The sequence below is a fragment of the Oikopleura dioica genome, chromosome 2 (genome assembly GCF_907165135.1).
Source record: "Oikopleura dioica chromosome 2, OKI2018_I68_1.0, whole genome shotgun sequence".
NCBI lineage: Eukaryota > Metazoa > Chordata > Appendicularia > Copelata > Oikopleuridae > Oikopleura > Oikopleura dioica.
The window spans coordinates 3,981,855-3,998,956 of NC_137292.1; the positions used below are offsets into that span (position 1 = coordinate 3,981,855).

Consider the following 17,102-nt stretch of genomic DNA (forward strand, 5'->3'; position numbering starts at 1 on the left):
ATCATCTGTCTCTTCGTTTTTGGCTATTTCTTGCAGAAACAATCTCCATGCTGATGAGCACTTCGATCCAGATCGTTTCATTCTGTATTTTTCAATAGAAAAGTCTTATTTGATGAAACAATAAATAGTAACGTCTTCGTTGTTTATTAATAAAATTCGCTAATAACAGCACATACTATCAATTTGAACATAATCATAAAAAATTTTATTGAATTCAAGCAAGTAATCTAAAGCCAAAAAGTCTCTAGATGAAAAAATTATGAGACGTCGTGGCGCTCAGACTGTAAGACTGCGAGACTATAAAAATTAGCAAAAAGTCTCTAGATGGTAATTTATTTCTGATGCACGATCAGAAAAGATGTGAAAAGAGAAAAATGCTGTCTCAGGTCAGTGTCTATATCCAAACGAATCCGAAAATTCCAAAAATATTTTTTCCGGGAATCGTCCGAGTGGGACGCGGACTTTTGGTGTAAAAGGGCCTTTTCTTGTAAATTTGAAAAACACTTTATACGCCAAAATAACATTCCTTATTTATTTTTTCGAGGTGGATGATTCTTTTATCGTCATTATTGAGCGTTGAAAATAATTTTTTCAAGAAAAAATCAGAATTCGGAATTTTTAAAAATTTGTTTTTTCCATAAAATTGTTCCTGGAGTTTCTTAATGATTAATTAACGTATGAGATGACGTAAAACATGCTTAACTTTTGTTGAAGATAATTTCGTTACGTCTCTCTAGAAAAAAATCCTTCAAATTAACAAGAAAAGGCAATTCTATAATAAATTCTTGTAAAGGGGACGGAGAGGGGGGTCGACGAGAATTTTCAGGGTTGATCGTTATTTCGCTTATAAAGATAATTCTTGGTGATAAAATATAAGATGACAATATAGGGACTCCCGGAATATGTCGCGAATGTCGCGAATGTCGCAAATGTCGCAAATGTCGCGAATGTCGAAGCAAAAAATAAAATTGAAAACAAAGACATTCTAGAAAATAAGAATTTCCGAATCCCTCGGAACAGTAGGGGCGTGAAAACAGATGTGTAACCTGCCAAATCAAGGAGTTTCCTACCAGTTAACCCGCGGAGCGGGCACTTACTTACGATGGTTTCAATATTTCAATATTTCTCGTTTTTACGAAGTTCTACCATATTTTATGACTATTTTCGATAATTCGGCAATTTTGTTATTTTATCTACCGTGGGCGAGAGATATCACGACGGAGTCTGAGGGCCCGGGCCGGGGTTTTGAATATTTCGCGCACATTCAAGTATTTTCCCATGCCTAATGGAGGACTTTTATCTGGTGGAAGACCCAATTGATGGAAGATAGGTCTAACCTAGACTCTTTAAGATTATTTAATCTTTAACTTATAAATAGATAAAAATTTTAAAAAATCTTGATCATGTGACTCTTGGAGGACCCCTGGAGGACCTTTTCTGGTGGAAGACCGGCCTTCCTGGAAGACCCTTAAAATTCAGCCCCGTTCCATGATTTTTAAATTTAAGGGCTTGACGGCCCTTCGGGCCGTCTCAGCCCCGTTCCATGATTTTTAAATTTAAGGGGCTTGACGGCCCTTCGGGCCGTCTCAGCCCCGTTCCATGATTTTTAAATTTAAGGGGCTTGACGGCCCTTCGGGCCGTCTCAGCCCCGTTCCATGATTTTTAAATTTAAAATGCTTGACGGCCCTTCGGGCCGTCTCAGCCCCGTTCCATGATTTTTAAATTTAAGGGGCTTGACGGCCCTTCGGGCCGTCTCAGCCCCGTTCCATGATTTTTAAATTTAAGGGGCTTGACGGCCCTTCGGGCCGTCTCAGCCCCGTTCCATGATTTTTAAATTTAAGGGGCTTGACAATGGCTGGGAACTCCGAGGTGATCAATCTCAGTCCCCAACCCCGCCCACACCCATCGTCTTTAAAATTCAAATTGATCAAGTTTTCAATTATGTTATGGTTTTGAATATATTTTTTAATTTAAAGATTTTCTTTGATTATTATTTACAAATTATTATTATTTAGTTTATTTATTATTAAAACAAAATCAAAGTTATAAAAATTGAAGGAAGAAGAAGTTTCTAAGGTCAATTATTGAGAGAGGTGAATTGTGAAAAATGTTTCTAGACGGGGGGTTGTTGTTGTTCTTCGCGGAGGACCCACTCCCACGTGGCGCAAGATGCGCGCCAAAAAGAGCAAAAAGATTGGGACGAGAAAAACACGCGCAAATGCCCCAATCTATTTCGCTCTCCGTCGTGAAATCTCTCGCCCTCGGTAGAACAATTGCTGTTTTTCGAAATTGCGACATTCGCGACATGGAAGATTTATATTATAAATATATGTAAATATAAATATAAATAAATATAAATATAAATATATGTATAATATTTTTATATTATACATTAACTAAAAATGTGCTGGGGTCCGGATGTGTATATATAGCATAAAGTAAAAGGCCAATTTCAATAAGGAATCCAAATTCAAAATCCTAACCCCCCATGTATTCATGCTCGTTGGAAAGAGCGTAAAAAGTTACGTCAGAAAAAAATATTTCTGGTGAAGAGCTATCTTTTTCGGAAAAAATTTTGAAAAAATCGGAAGAAAAATTTTTTTCTAGAGTTGGATATTTCGTATTAAACTCTACCTCGGGTAGGTCAAGGCGATCATTTTCGTGTATTAAACTCAAATTTTCCATTTGTGGAAAAAAAATGAGAGGGGAACCAAGGTTTTGGACTTTTGGAACTTCAATCACCCGCCATGACGTCATTGCTGATGACTCAGCCTCTAGAAATATTTTTTTCTGACGTAACTTTTTACGCTCTTTCCAACGAGCATGAATACATGGGGGGTTAGGATTTTGAATTTGGATTCCTTATTGAAATTGGCCAAAGCTAACCCACGCTCATTTGGGGACCGTATATCGGGCCAGGTGTTCACACCAGACTATTTTCAGGAAAGCTCACCCACGCTCATTTGGGGACCGTATATCGGGCCAGGTGTTCACACCGGACTATTTTCAGAAAAGCTTACCCACGCTCATTTGGGGACCGTATATCGGGCCAGGTGTTCACACCGGACTATTTTCAGAAAAGCTCACCCACGCTCATACACCCTTAAGAATAAGACAAGATAAATTTTATAAGATAAATTTCAAGTTTTCAGCCATCAATAGACTCCTGCGAACCAAAAAACGGTTGGTGTCACGAATCGACAAAAATCCCGACAAAATTTTGCGTGGAAATTCTCAACCAATCAGCAGCCTTGATCCGTCGAATCCTGTTGTCGACACGATGCCGAGCCGTAAGCGGAAAAGACCGGTTTCTTTTGCAAACTGATGTATTCATGCCTGTTTTTTATCGAAAAAATATAATTGAAATATTTTAATTTATATCTTTTGATGTTTCTTTTGTTGAAATTTCTTACTTTTATTTTAAACAGACAAAAAACAAGGACAACAAGCAAAAATGTTTATTTTAAGTAGACTCTAGTATAGTCAGAAAATATTCTTGATTTTAAAAATTCATCGTCGAGTTCGCAAGGTACATTATTATCGAAAGTTAGTGTTAGGATCGGTATTTCGAAGCTTTTTGCTCGTGCCCGGGAGTGAGCAAATGAAGAAAATGAGGAATTTCTGAGTTTGCGAAAATATGTGAACAAATACGTAAGGACCCGTTGTTTGCGGAATAATAAACGCCTCTGATGCCTCGTTTTACTAGCTGCACTTGTTTAATTAGACAAAAAGAAATTCAATAGATTCGTTCGGTATCGGGCGAGAATTCAATTAAAAACTTGAAGAATTACTGAGTGGGGGTCGAGTAGAATATCAAAAATAAAGACAAGTTAAACTGTTTTTTCACCTGAAAAATATCGCTTCATTTTATCCATTTGACTCATTTTATCCAAGAACTTCATTTTATACAAAGCATCATTTTATCCATTTGCTTCATTTTATCCACTTTTTTAAACGTTAAAATACTAGCTTCATTTTATCCATTGACTTCATTTTATCCAAGTCGTCATCTTATCCAATAACTTCATTAGATACAAATGCTTCATTTTATCCATTTTCTGAATTTTTTGAAAAATGGGCTTCATTTTATCCAAAAGCTTCATTATATACAAAAGCATCATTCTATCCAAAAAAAAATTTGGATTAAATGAAGTAATTGGATAAATTGAAGCTTTGGATAGAATGAAGGTCTTGGATATAATGAAGCCGAATCCACGATCAATCCAAACACAGAAGGAGCAGTTGCTCTTAGGTCAATGATGATGATTAATTTGATTTCCTGCCTGAAAAAGTAGAGCCTCTAGTTTTTCTGTTTTATTAAAAATGGGTTTCCTTGACTATTTTAAAGAGACTCTGTCCAACTGCATCAACAGGGATGCGGAGAAATGGATCGAAGAGAATTATCAAGACGTCTCAATTGATAAAATCCTAAAAGTACAATTTTCAATTCGGCTAGCTGCGCTTGCTTATTATTCCAATGTAAAAAGTGTTAATATCTTATCCAATTCATTCTGTTTTAAGCATTTTGCCTGCCTCGACAGTGTTTCTCTAGAAAAGAACAAAAATGATTTTTCCAAACTTTTGCCTGAAAAAATGATTGGGACTGAACTCGATAAGGCATTGGATCAAAAATCTTCAATTATGCCATTGGCATAATGCCAATGGCCCATTGCAAATCGCGTCGATTTTCTGTATTTTGAATCCGGTTTCAGTCATCTATGATTTCACTGCTAAAGAGATTCGAAATTTTCGACTTCGAAGCTATTCGAGACGACAGAACCGGTTCCGATGCCATCTTAATCTTCGCAAAAGACAAGCCTGTCGATAATGTTGAGGGAAAAACCTATGCCATTGTCACCGTCTGCGGGACATTCGAGCTGCAAGACGTCTGGCAAGACATCAAGATCTCCCAAGTTCAGTTTGAAGAAACAGAAGCTCGCGCACACAGCGGATTTTATGAATGCTTCCAAGCTCTGAAGCCGGGAGTTGAAAGCTTTCTTGATAAAACTGTCGCTGAAAAAACGGTCGACGAAATTTTGATTGTTGGGCATTCACTTGGTGGCGCAGTCGCCTCTCTTCTCGGAGCATCGCTAGGATTGGCTTAGATTTTTACAATTTTTAATTTTTTAACATTTTTTTAAATTGATATAAAATCAAAACCAAAATTTGAGCACCGAAGTATGAAGGGGAAAATTTCCGAGTAGTGAGTGTTGGTGCTCCGAAAATCGGAAATAAGGCTCTGCAAGACTTGTTCAAAGAAAGGTTCAATCATACCGTTCTATTTGAATATGCATTAGTTGTATTTGAAGAGTGAAGAAGCATGTGCGAGTCCGACTAACGAGCGATCTTATAGTGAGAATGCCAAATCTTCTGTATTGGTTCAGGAAAGCCTTTTTTTGAATTGACGAAAGAAAACCTTCTTCAGAAATTCAGGCGAAGACCACGACCCGACTGACTTCCCCATTTTTGACGAGTCCGACTTTCCCATCGGAAGTCATTTTACTCATCGTGTTTACGTCGGGCTGGAAAAAAATAAAGAAATTATTTTTAAGAAAAAGTTCGGAAACGCTGTTCAAAAGGCTCAAAAATATCTGCAAGCTCAATAAAACAGGAAATAGATGACAAGAACAATCAGTAATTGACCTTTATAATCAGAATCAAAGAAAAAGAAAAAAGTGAACTGAAATGATCAAAAACAGAAGCAGTTTCGAAGCGGATGAATGATCCGATGAATTCGAGAAAATGACGATTTCCCCTTGAATTTCCCTCAAATCAACGTCATCCAACAGAAATGCAGATACTTTTATGCTTTTTGAATATTTTTCCAAATTTTCGTCCCCTATGAAGATGGCTTTCCGGGTCGTCAACAGCTCTTTATTCCCTGAGAAGGATTAGTTGAATAAGCTTTACTGCAAAATTTACCAATTTGATTCTGGCAATCAGATTTTGCCTGGCAAAAGATCTCGTCATTTTTGCTGCACGCTCCAACAGATACTTCGAAAATGACTGTTTTCGAATTGGCGAAGGAAAAACTTTTCAGAATAATCGTTTTTGCTTCCTCATCAATTGTGACAATTTCTTCAACTTCTTGCAGTGCGCATCCGTTTTCAATTAAGGAAACGGAGCTTGATAAATCGCCAGAACTTGCGGTAAGGGATTCAATTCGATAGTCGAGAGAGTCGACGAGTTTTTCCGGCTTGATAAGCATAAGTTGACCAAGATTCAAGTTTTTAAAGTTCGAATGATCGCAGGCACCAGTGATTTCAAGAGAGCAGATTTGAAGGTCGAAAAATGATCTTGATTGAGAGGAATTTGACGAGACCGTGATTGCAGTTGTGTCCAGCGCGATTGTTGAGTTCAACAGGTCCCCGTTCTTTAATATTTTTTATGCGTTTAGTGGTATTCAGCGATGGCTCGTGGAGAAACTCATTAACCCTGCTTTTTCGACTCAATAGCCACGCCCGTCGGTAACGTAGCGTGTGGTAACTCATGATCATTTCTTAGTTACCTCATGTCAGGGGCCATAAATATATTGATGGGGTAAAAAACAAAGCCTTTAAAATCAAAATTGATAAAAAAAATACCTGGAAACTGCATTCAAATTCTAATGCAGCAGTTTCTTCCTTTTCTTTTAATTTTGAATATTCTCCAGTCTCATTGACATATAAATGTTCTATCAAGGCATTTAACTTCCATCGATAGCTAAATCTGTCCCAAAAACCAGGCTGCACTTCCAAGTACGATCCGCACTCTTCGAACGGCAGAATAATTCCATCTTCGGTGAAATATTCAGCGCAATTTTGAAGAGAAAAAGTTGTGGAATTGTCAAACTCGCCGAAAAATTGGACCGATAAATAATTGCTTCCGAATTGAAAATTATAACAACGCGGATTTAATGATATTCTGAATTCATCTTGCCCGCATTCAAGTTCGAAGATGTCTTCTCTTTCACAAGGAATATATTCTTGAGTTATAGTCGCAAGAGTCGATGTTTGCGACGAAAATACTGGTTTGAAAAGGAGGCTCTCGATAAAAACAAGTATTTTCATGGTTTTTAAAAAAGCAAAGATGAAGAGAAAACCGAGACGGAAAATATGATCAATCATTATAATCGTAAAATTAAGCCGATCCCAAAGGAATGAGCTTATTCAACTCCTTGTCTATTGACATAAAACCAGCAGAAACCAGCAAAAATCAGCAGGCTACTCTCGTAGAGCCCGGTTCGAAATCGTACTTATGAGCGAGTGAACTGGAACGATACCTATTGACCCTGTCTTTTCCAGCTGTTGGTGACGCCCGTTATTAAGGATATAGCCTGTAAAATTCAACTTTCGTAGCGGCTAAACGCGAGGTCGGATCTTTTTCATTTCAAAAACAATCCTACCTAAAAATGCACGAAAAACTCAATTCTGGTATATTTTTTAAAATTTTCACCTAAATTTTTCTCTCTAGAGCGACTTGAAATCTTACGATCACGATTTCTCAAAATTTTTCCACTAATTCGCTAAAACTAAACCGTGTTCTCTGTTGTCATAATGCTAAGCTAGAAAATTGAGGGAATAAAATTCTCAAACTCGGTCATATTTTCATTCTAGTATTCTCCTCTTTCTTGCTCTTGCTTTTCTTCCCTGCGCGCTTTATCGCGTGTAGCCAATCAGAGCGCTCGCAAAAACACGCACGCTCTCCCGGAAAAGAGGAGGCGAGAGAGCGAGCACCGAGCGCAACGCTTTTTATAGCTTCTGCGCGCTGAGTTAGCCTCATGGAAAAGGCTGTAAAATCGGTTTCTTTCGGAATTAGAGAAAACTAAACCGTCAATTTTGTAGATAAAGGTCTAAAGAACCTATCTATCGAAAAAACTCGACCGATTTAGTGAAAAATTTTCGAGGAATCGCGATCGTAAGATTTCAAATCGCTCTAGAGAGAAAAATTCAAGTAAAAATTTTTAAAAAAGTACCAAAATTGAATTCTTCGTCCATTTTTAGGTAGGATTGTACTTGAAATGAAAAAGATCCGACCTCGCGTTTAGCCGCTACGAAAGTTGAATTTTACAGGCTATATCCTTAATCCTGGTCACAAATTCTTCGATACTAAGTTTACTAAATCAGAACTCAGTTCATCAAACTAAATAAAGAAAAATATTGATTTTTTCATTATGAGCAAGAAGTAAGTTTAAGGGGGAGTATCACGCTTTTTTGAAAGTCGGTATTTTAATAATCTGTCTCGAGATTCTTGTAGCTTAGGCCTTGACTAACAAAAAATATATTGAATTTTTTTCTTATTTTTCAGAAAAAGTACCCTAAAAATGACATTTAAAGTTGTTTACTCGCGCCTAGTGAAATTTTCCCGCGACATTCTGGATGAATTTCTTTTGCCCAGAGTCGTTTATTTCTTCATTTTTATGAATATTTTCAATCAGAGATAAATGTTTTCACAAGAAAATAGCAAAAAATAACCTATTCGTCACTTTTCACTGCTGATTGATTTCATGAAAATCTGCATTTTTGGAACCACTTCCTCAGACAAAAATTTTGTTAAGAATTTTTTGAGTTTTCAAATTTTCCTTCAAAACAGCCCTAGAGAAGGGGATGAACTTTCTAAAACCAGGAGCGACTTTATGATCGAACGTTAATTTCTTAGAAAAATTTCAATCCTCCGACAGGCCAAAATCGAGATTTTGTGAAGACGGGACTCAGTCTCAGCTCTCTACTGCGAAAACTGCTTGAGTAAATGAGAATCCGAGAAAAACAGCCCTAGATATTGGTCATATCTAACTACTCGAGGAAGGATTTATTGGATACCTAAGGTTCTCTGGAAATGAGAGCAAATCTCCGACCCCCCTTTAGCAGAAAATGCGTGATACTCCCCCTTAAGTTATTATTATATAAATATCTTTTATATTTTCTTAATAATACTTTTTTATCAATTTAGGTCGCATTTCAAAAGGAGATCCGAGCCCATCAAGATGAGCTCAAGGAGCACCCGGTTTACGAAAGCATCGATAGCCTAAAAGGCCTTCGACAATTTATGCGATTCCATGTCTTCTCAGTTTGGGGAAACATGAGTCTTGTGAAACGACTTCAAAGGGATCTTCTTTGTATGAATACTCCGTGGACTCCACCAAAGACAAAACAAACGGCTTCGATCATTAATCAGGTAAAAAAATGATTATTGTCGTTTAGGTATAACGACTCCTTATTTTCAGTTGACTCCTGGAGAAGATTCAGCTTACGAGCTTTACGTAAAAGCTATGAACGAAATCGGATCAGGAAGGTTTAATTGTCCTAGATAGAATATTTTCAAAATTAACAAATATATTGAACCAGTGGAAAGACTCTACCGAAGTCACTAAACTTGTTTCGATGATCGAGCGGGGCCAATCTTACGAAAACGCGCTAAACTCTCATCAATCCGTTTTCGGCGATACGATCCCAGAAGCAATCTACGATCAGCTCCGCGAGACCTTGCGAATCGCCGAGAAGGGAAGCACTCATGAAGCGATGGCAGCACTTCTCTACAGCGAAGAAGAAGGGCTGACGATTCTCTTCCAGGACTTCCTCGACAACAAAATTTTTTCAAACGGAAAAAAATCAAACTCGCTTCATATTTATCTCCAGAAATACATGCATCTTGATCAAGAAAACTACCGTCAACATGCTGTTGCTGCCGTTAGGTTCGAAAGACAAGGAGATAAATGAAATAAAGATAATTTTTTTTCAGCGAAATTTGCGGCAAGGACGAGAAAAAGTGGAGTGAAGCGACAGCTGCGGCGAAAAGCGCGATTGAGATGAAAATTCACTTTTATGGCGAGATTTTGGAAAATCTGCCAAAGGTCGAGAAATGGCAGCAACAAGGCGCGGATAACCCTGCAATGAAAAGGTCAAAATGAGAAGAGAATATTTTATCTTATTTTTGATTAAAGGATGCAAATGGTCCAGTTCTGGAATATGTTCGCGAATCCAAATATGTTCGATGAGTAGACTCGATGATTATATTAGTTTATTGCTTCTTTACTTACCTGACCTTAAAGGCTACCTATCAAATAAATAATAGACAATTCTCGTTCTCAAATCCATCTCATTGCAAAACGTGTGAAAAAACCCAAATAACCGGCAAAAAAATTCCCAGACAAGTCTTAGATCAAACATAATTCTATTCTGTCTATCAAAAATGACCGCCCTTGCACCCCGCTCCCGCTGAGAAAACCGATTATAATTACACTCCCAGTCTTGCATAAGTAATCATCTGCGCCTTTATAACCGATCTCGTCGCTCCACTCCTCATCCAGTTTTTGAAAGAACCAAAAAGTAAAAAAAACAAAAATGAAACTTTTCAAGTTTTTTTCCGTCGCCGGCTTCGCTGCTGCTCAATCGTCTCCTTGCACCTTGATCACTGCAACTTGCGATCACGAGGGCTTTCATGTTGTCCTCAGTGACACCTGCCGATCGACCGACTACTCAGGCGTGACTGTCAATGAGGTTTATGCTTCCGGATGGACTCAGAACTCCACTCTCCCAGGTACGTCACTAATCAACAGAAAAATATGAAATTTTTCGAGTCAAAATTGAATCCCCTTTTCAGTCTATGGCGCTCCAAGTGAAGCTCCATCAATGTGCCGCTTTTCCGTCGACCCCGCTGAATCGACACAGTACCTGATGGATTTCTCCTTCCTCGAGTGCGGCACTGACTACCCCGACTCCACCTCAACCGATTTGGTCTACCGGAACACCATCCAAGCGAATGAGTACTACTCCGACATGCTCATGGGCGCCAAGATCCGCTACATGATCACGTGCACTGGCGATCGAGTCGCCGAAGTGACCAGTCAGACTGGCGACATCACCGCTGAAACCGAGTTGGTGACGACTGATAATCAGAACAAGCCCGCCAGCTGGGTCGACAACATTATCTCGATGAAATTTTACAACGATGCAGGTTACTCCGCGGAGATGTCTGGCTCTACCAACGTCGTTCCCTTCGGCCACAACGTCTACACCTCCATCGAGCTCGACAACACCTGGGCCGACATCAACGTCAGAACCACCAAATGCTGGGCAACTGAGTCCTCTGACTCAGCGTCGTCCCCTTCTTTTACGATCTTCGAGAACTCCTGCCCAACTCTTCAGTGGGTCAATGTTGATGACTCGACAAATGGAGCTTCGGAAATTTCTCGATTCGACTTTAGATCGTTCAGATACCCCGGAAGCAATCAGATCCATCTTCATTGCGAGGTCTACATCTGCCACGACGACGCCACCGATGTCTGCACCGTAACTTGCCCCTCCTCCCGCCGTCGAAGACGACAAGCCGACTTCGATTCCGACTTAACCACCCTCGCAAATGGCACCATTATCCAGGACAACGGTCTTCCAGGTACTTTTGAGTTGCACATAAAAATTATCTTCATATATTTTTTTGTGAAAAGCTCACAAGAGACGCTCCGCTCGCTCGAACTCGCACCACCGCTCGAAAAGCCCTTCAACAAATGAATTATTATTTTTAGCTCCTAAGATTCTCTCTGCTACAATTGATGTTACCGACTTGGAAACTCCCGTCGAAGCTCAACGGTAACGCTAGCAACCACTTATTTTTTAACCGTTTTCTAAGGGTCCAAAACAAGGTCGATCGACTTTCAGAGCTGCTTGGAACAACCCGTTCGGAATTTTCCAAGCTCGCCCGAGTCATCAAGAAACTCCAGTCAGATGTCAATACCCTCTGAAAATCTGGAAGAAAATAGCCGAAAACGTCCCCTTCTCGAACTTTATCCTCTAGAACAATTATCGCTGTTGTCTCGTCCTACCAATCTGAATGTTAATAAAATAATCAACAAAAAAAAAACTGCCGGCTTGATAAAATTGACTTTTTGCACGTGACCTTACTAAGGGTATCGATCAAACTATGATACATGTTCTTTATTATATCAGATAACTTTTCATTTCAAAATCTTGGCAATTCGATTGGCTCTCCTTCTTCTTCCGGATGAAGTCTTCTTAGATGCTGCTCCATGGTGTCTTTTCGAAAGTGCGTGTGCGAGCAGAGACTACATTTCCATCGAGAAATGTGATGCTGCAGATGGTGTTGGTAGTCGCGCTTGAGATTTTCTTTATTGCTGAGTCCGTAGTTTTCAGAATTGATGAGCAAGTGGGGGCAGATTTTACATCTGAAGTTTCCATCGCCTTTCCCACGTTTTGGGACAGTCTCGATGTTGCGAATATGAGAAATGAGAAAGCCGACGTCTTCTTCTGTAACCTGGTCAACCTGGATTCAAAAATGATGATCAAAAATAGAAGATGGAAAGTTACCATTTGGCTGTTTGTCAACGCCTCGATTATTTCGTTGACGCGGTTTTGATTGTCAACAGCGGAGTTGCAAGGTGCTCCATAAAAGTCCAAAAATGTTCGAAATTGCTCTTCGTCAACTTCGACTAGGCTTTCGGAAAACGGTCGTTTCAGCTTGATTTTTCGGCCACTGGAAAGGATAAATAAGATCATATGTAAAAAAAAAAGATTTTGTGTCATTTTGTTCGAATATTTTTCTTACTTTTTTGAGGCACTGATGACGGCATGTAAAAATGGGTCAATCGAAGATTCATCCCTTTTCTTCGACTCTGGTTTTTCCGGAAATTCCTCCTTATCGTCTGGTTTTTCGAAGAACTGTTGGAGTAAGGATCCCCCTTCCAATTGCTGAAGCTCAGCATCAAGAGCAGAATCGTCTGGTTTTTCATCGAAAAGTCCTGAAAACAGACATAAGATAATATTATAAGATAGTTGTTATCAAATAAAGAATATTTTAAATAAATACCGTATCTTACCGTTCAACTGAAGCTCTAACTGAAAAGTATCAAGTTCATCCATATTTTTATCTTTCGTTTTTTTTTGATAAGTTTTACTTTCTAGCTCTTCTGACTCAAGACATAACAAGAGGCGTACTTTAAAAAGCAGCGAAACGATCTCGTTAAATTTTCCTAGCGAAGGAATCGCGGGTTTCCGCCGCGGTAAGAATGCATAATCCAAATAGAAATTAGTGTTTGATCAAACAGTGACAGAATTATGAGACAGAGTTTCCGAACTCTCTTTTTTTTCCCGTCATCGCGACGCCGTCGAAATAATTATTTCTTATTTCTATTTTAAATGGATATTTACCAAACATGATAAATCAATTTGTCCTTCTCGTTTTACGATCGAAAAAGTTTAATAATCCACTTTCGTAAAAATAAAATAAATTTGATTTTTTCGTAAACGATTCAGATAAAAAAAGGGAAAACTGACAAACAAAAAGTTCTAGTTACGCCCCTGCCTTTTCAAAAAGAAAGTTCACAATGGCAATTTTTAACGAATGAGTCGCCTCTCTTATTTATTACGGAGAGTCGAGGATTGCCGATGTTGTGCAGGGGATTTGTCATGTATTGACTATCTCATGAATTGAATCGCGCTAACAATATGTAGGCATATAAATTATATGATAAAATCTTTATTAAATCAGATAATTTTTCATCTCAAAATCTTGGCAGTTCGATAAGCCATCCTTCTCCTTGATGGATTCTTCGAAGATGTTGCTCCATGGTGTGTCTTTGAAAGTGCGTGTGCGGGCAGTGACTACATTTCCATCGAGAAATGTGGTGCTGCAAATGGTGTTGGTAGTGTCGCTTGAGGCGTTCTTTACTGCTGAGTCCGTAGCTTATAGAATTATCGAACAAGTGTGGGCAGATTTTACACATGAAGTTTCCATCGCCTTTTCCACGCCTAGGAACAGTCTCGATATTACGAACGTTCGCAACGAGGAAGCTGATGTCGTCGTCCGAAACCTGGTCCGCCTGAATTCTAAGATAATGATCAAGCGATGAGGTTAATGATTACCATATTGATATTTGTAAGATCGTCGATTATTTTTTTGACGCGATTTGGATTCTCAGCCACTGAGTTGCCATTGGTTCTAGGAAAGCCCCAAAATAGTCGAAATAGTTCCTCCTCATTTTCGAGAAGGTCTAAAATAATTTTTATTTAATTTTATTTCTAAGAAAGAGCTCTTTTTACCAGCCATCATTTATCGAATGGATCTCGTGGAAAAAAAATTATAATTCTAATTTTGAGAAAATGAAATTGATATAGCGGCAATAAAAACAAAAAGTTCTACGCCCTAGTATTTTTAAAGACCGTAATACAATGACAATTTTTAACGAATGAGTCGCCTCTTTATTTTATGATTTGTTCATTTTGCAAATTTTCCGAAGTTTTGGATGATTTCTCGCCAGAGTTGGGGAGGCGTATGGAGGGAGAAGGTGACGGTGGAGATTCGAGGATTGCTGATGTTTTGCAGGGCATTTGTCATGTTTTGAATTTTGTCCACGCTCAACTAAAATGGATTGTATTGAAACCAGTTCCTTTATTTTTGACCCGGTCGTTACCTTGACGCCAATTGATTTTTCTCGTTTATGACTTCGATCTCGCTTATCTGTTGTTTCCAAATGCATGTCAAAGTGCCTTAAAATTAAGCTCAGATTATAAACGAAAGCTTGAAATACTTTTCTCCGTATTTGTTAATTCGAATTGGCGAAAAACCCTTCACTTTGACCAAGCAATCTGGAAGATCAACTTCAGCGTACGAGTTGGACTTCATCATCGGTGGAATTGGCTGGTCGAGAAGGCCTCCCATCTTTTGCTTCGGGAGTTTGATAACATATTTTGGGCTTTTATTTTTTCCTGCGCCGAAGTTCTCGATCTTGATGAAAATTTAAAGGAAGCTGACAAATGGCACCACCTTGAATGAATCTGATGTTGTAGCACCAAAAACATTGTCCATTGCCGCAATTTGAAGGTTGATCTCATTAACTGCGGCACTGATGTCTTCCTGGCTCTTGTTCAGACTCGATCGACTGAAGATTTTATTGCATAAATTCTTTTTTTATCAGATTAAACCTGTTGATTCTTTTAATCGCGACCAACTCTTGTTGCGCTTCTTTTTTGATCATCTTCTTTTTCTTCTGTCTTTCTTGCAATTCCTTGAGCTCATTCTTCGGATCGACTTCTTCGGCTATTTCTTCGTCGCTTCCGGAGGATGGCGCAAAGCTGCTGGTTGAAAGAAAGCTGTGGTCATTTCGGGTCATTTGCTGCTTTCCATAAAAACTGCCTTCTGTTTCGAGTTTTCGGCCAAGAGGGGATTTTGCCCGTCTCGATCCTAGTAAAAAATAAAACGAGAAAGAAAAGCGCTGATACCAGGAGTGCTGAGCAAATCAGGAGTAAGAAGGCGATCAGCATTGATTTGTGGTGAAAGGCGACGGGCTGCAACAGGTGAACGGCCACGTGACTGAGTTCTAGATGCGACGGATGATTTTCGTGAACCAGGTCTTCTCATGACTCACAGGACAGAACAATATAAAATCAAAATTGTATTTACATTTTTCATTTTTTTCAAATTTATATTCTAACTCAACACCAATCGTTTAAGTAAAATATAATAGGTTTACTTTTACCATTTAGTTATGGTTTTTGAATCATTTCCTTGGAGATCTAGATCTAGAACGTATTGTCGGGTTGTGGGGGGTACTCATGGTCACGTGAGTCTCCATTTGCTCAGGATCGTAAAGAGCAAGCCCTCGAACTCGAGTTTCTGTTGGAATCATCATCATGTCCTTATTTTCGGATAAAAAAGAAGAAGAAAAAAGAACGATCTGATTACCGGGAGGACAATATGGGAATTCATGGCTGGACAGTTCTCTCTTTCGGAAATCAAGGGCGCGACAGGAGATCAAAAAAGTGTTGGCCTTGCGGTTCTAGCCACGGAGCGAAAGGAAAAGTTTTTGATACGAAGGGCGCTTATCACTTAACCCAAGCACTTGTTGATCTTCAGGCGTCAAGGCCAAGTATTTTTTTGAAATATAAATCAAGCGCTTATCAGTTCTCATAAATTTTTAACTATGGATCGTCTTAGACAAATAATTGCCACTTTTAAAAAAATTTTAAGGGCGTCTAGAAGTTGCCAGAAAAATATTTGATTAAAGCATTAAGTCATGCAATGATCATCTTTATGTCAATAAGATTTTCAAAAATATAAAAAACCACAAGAAAAAACGAAGAAATTCAAAATGTCAGAAACGGAAATTCAACAAATGCAGAAATCTTTAACCCTTATCTTGAAGAAACTAGAGCTGGCAGAAAAAGAAAGAAACGATTTGAAAGAAGAAAATAAAGTCATGAAAGAATCGAGCGAAAAATTGACGGAAAAATATTTGGAAATCGAAGGTAAGTTATTTTTTGAAAAATTTTATTTGAATGCCGGTAGAGAGGCATTTTTTGATGACTTGTGTAATTTGGCGCACTATAAAATACAGCAATGAAACCGGTTGATTCTTAAATAGAATAACTTCAATAATGAGTTTTTTAGGAAACCAGTCGATTCTGCAGAAAAAGAAGCAAATAGACGATGAATCAACCAAAAAGATCGAACTGCTTTTCAAGAAAATCGACTGGATACACAATACTTACAACAGCAAATTTCAGTATTTTTATTAGCGAAACGAGAAGCAAGACAGGGCGATTGCGTCGCTGGAGAAGAAAAACAAGCAATTTGCGAGACGAATAAAAGACCTTGAGGAAGCTCTTGCTATGATGAAAAAGAAATTCTCCCGATGGGAAAAGTTTCAAATCAAAAAAATTTAGTTCGAACGAAAAAACTGAAACGAAGAATGAAGCTATTGATAAATTGTACAGTGTCTGAAAGAATTAAAGAAGCGCATGATCAAATCTCATCCATACGTTTTTTCATTTGATTATGACGGCCATAAGCTCAGCAAATAGCCCGTGGTTGGCTTCGATACTGTTTTCAATAAACCAAAGTTGCGCATCTATCAGTTTATTTGTCAATTAATTGCAGCCTTGTTATTTAAATTCCAATGTCAAGAATTCATAAATATTTGATCATTGAAGATTTTCGCGTAAGCCGCGGTTTAGCTCTCGAAAAGCTCAGAATCTGAATGTTAAAAATACTGATCGAACTGTCCCGGAATGAAGTCAACAGTAATTGGAGTTTTTCTTTTTGCTTCAGCTCTAGGAGTTATGATCTTTTTTATTCAGCGTTTCGATCAAAAACCTATCACAATAACAAAAGAG

The 17,102-nt window shown here is 38.5% G+C and overlaps 3 protein-coding genes and 1 long non-coding RNA gene across 5 annotated transcripts; 2 read left to right on the top strand and 2 right to left on the bottom strand.

The window, feature by feature from the left end:
• The first annotated feature begins 10,312 nt into the window (after positions 1-10,312).
• On the top strand, positions 10,313-11,809 carry LOC145696837 (ZP domain-containing protein-like). The gene is made up of 4 exons (XM_081773939.1): positions 10,313-10,515; positions 10,579-11,370; positions 11,501-11,564; positions 11,605-11,809. The coding sequence occupies exons 1-4, from the start codon at positions 10,320-10,322 to the stop codon at positions 11,714-11,716; spliced, it is 1,164 nt and encodes a 387-aa protein (XP_081630065.1). The 5' UTR covers positions 10,313-10,319; the 3' UTR covers positions 11,717-11,809.
• A 98-nt stretch (positions 11,810-11,907) lies between these two features.
• Positions 11,908-13,262, bottom strand: LOC145698980 (uncharacterized). 2 transcript variants are annotated; one of them, XM_081776224.1, is made up of 4 exons: positions 13,140-13,262; positions 12,538-12,730; positions 12,300-12,465; positions 11,908-12,255 (listed from the first exon to the last, which is right to left on the bottom strand). In XM_081776224.1, the coding sequence occupies exons 1-4, from the start codon at positions 13,144-13,146 to the stop codon at positions 11,935-11,937; spliced, it is 687 nt and encodes a 228-aa protein (XP_081632350.1). In that variant the 5' UTR covers positions 13,147-13,262; the 3' UTR covers positions 11,908-11,934. The 2 variants fall into 2 exon arrangements, with proteins under 2 accessions (XP_081632350.1, XP_081632349.1); XM_081776223.1 differs by lacking the exon at positions 13,140-13,262 and adding an exon at positions 12,809-12,967.
• Positions 13,263-14,190: 928 nt separating this feature from the next.
• LOC145697726 (uncharacterized) lies at positions 14,191-15,348 on the bottom strand. The gene is made up of 6 exons (XM_081774940.1): positions 15,210-15,348; positions 14,913-15,171; positions 14,755-14,869; positions 14,519-14,715; positions 14,402-14,477; positions 14,191-14,349 (listed from the first exon to the last, which is right to left on the bottom strand). Exons 1-6 carry the CDS (start codon positions 15,346-15,348, stop codon positions 14,206-14,208), a joined length of 930 nt encoding a protein of 309 aa, XP_081631066.1. The 3' UTR covers positions 14,191-14,205.
• A 740-nt stretch (positions 15,349-16,088) lies between these two features.
• On the top strand, positions 16,089-16,829 carry LOC145699786 (uncharacterized). Its single transcript, XR_014134081.1, has 2 exons — positions 16,089-16,235; positions 16,378-16,829. It is a non-coding gene; the product is annotated as an uncharacterized LOC145699786 (long non-coding RNA).
• Positions 16,830-17,102: the final 273 nt, after the last annotated feature.

Coding starts and splice junctions, on each gene's coding strand:
- LOC145696837 (XM_081773939.1), top strand. CDS start 10,320: ATGAAACTTTTCAAGTTTTTTTCCGTCGCCGGCTTCGCTGCTGCTCAA. Junction 10,516..10,578: donor TCAGAACTCCACTCTCCCAG/GTACGTCACTAA, acceptor TCCCCTTTTCAG/TCTATGGCGCTCCAAGTGAA. Junction 11,565..11,604: donor ACTCCCGTCGAAGCTCAACG/GTAACGCTAGCA, acceptor CCGTTTTCTAAG/GGTCCAAAACAAGGTCGATC.
- LOC145698980 (XM_081776223.1), bottom strand. CDS start 12,851: ATGGATGAACTTGATACTTTTCAGTTAGAGCTTCAGTTGAACG. Junction 12,731..12,808: donor GTTAGAGCTTCAGTTGAACG/GTAAGATACGGT, acceptor GTCTGTTTTCAG/GACTTTTCGATGAAAAACCA. Junction 12,256..12,299: donor CGTTGACAAACAGCCAAATG/GTAACTTTCCAT, acceptor TTTTGAATCCAG/GTTGACCAGGTTACAGAAGA.
- LOC145697726 (XM_081774940.1), bottom strand. CDS start 15,348: ATGAGAAGACCTGGTTCACGAAAATCATCCGTCGCATCTAGAACTCAG. Junction 14,870..14,912: donor GCGATTAAAAGAATCAACAG/GTTTAATCTGAT, acceptor TAAAATCTTCAG/TCGATCGAGTCTGAACAAGA. Junction 14,478..14,518: donor ATTAACAAATACGGAGAAAA/GTATTTCAAGCT, acceptor CTTAATTTTAAG/GCACTTTGACATGCATTTGG.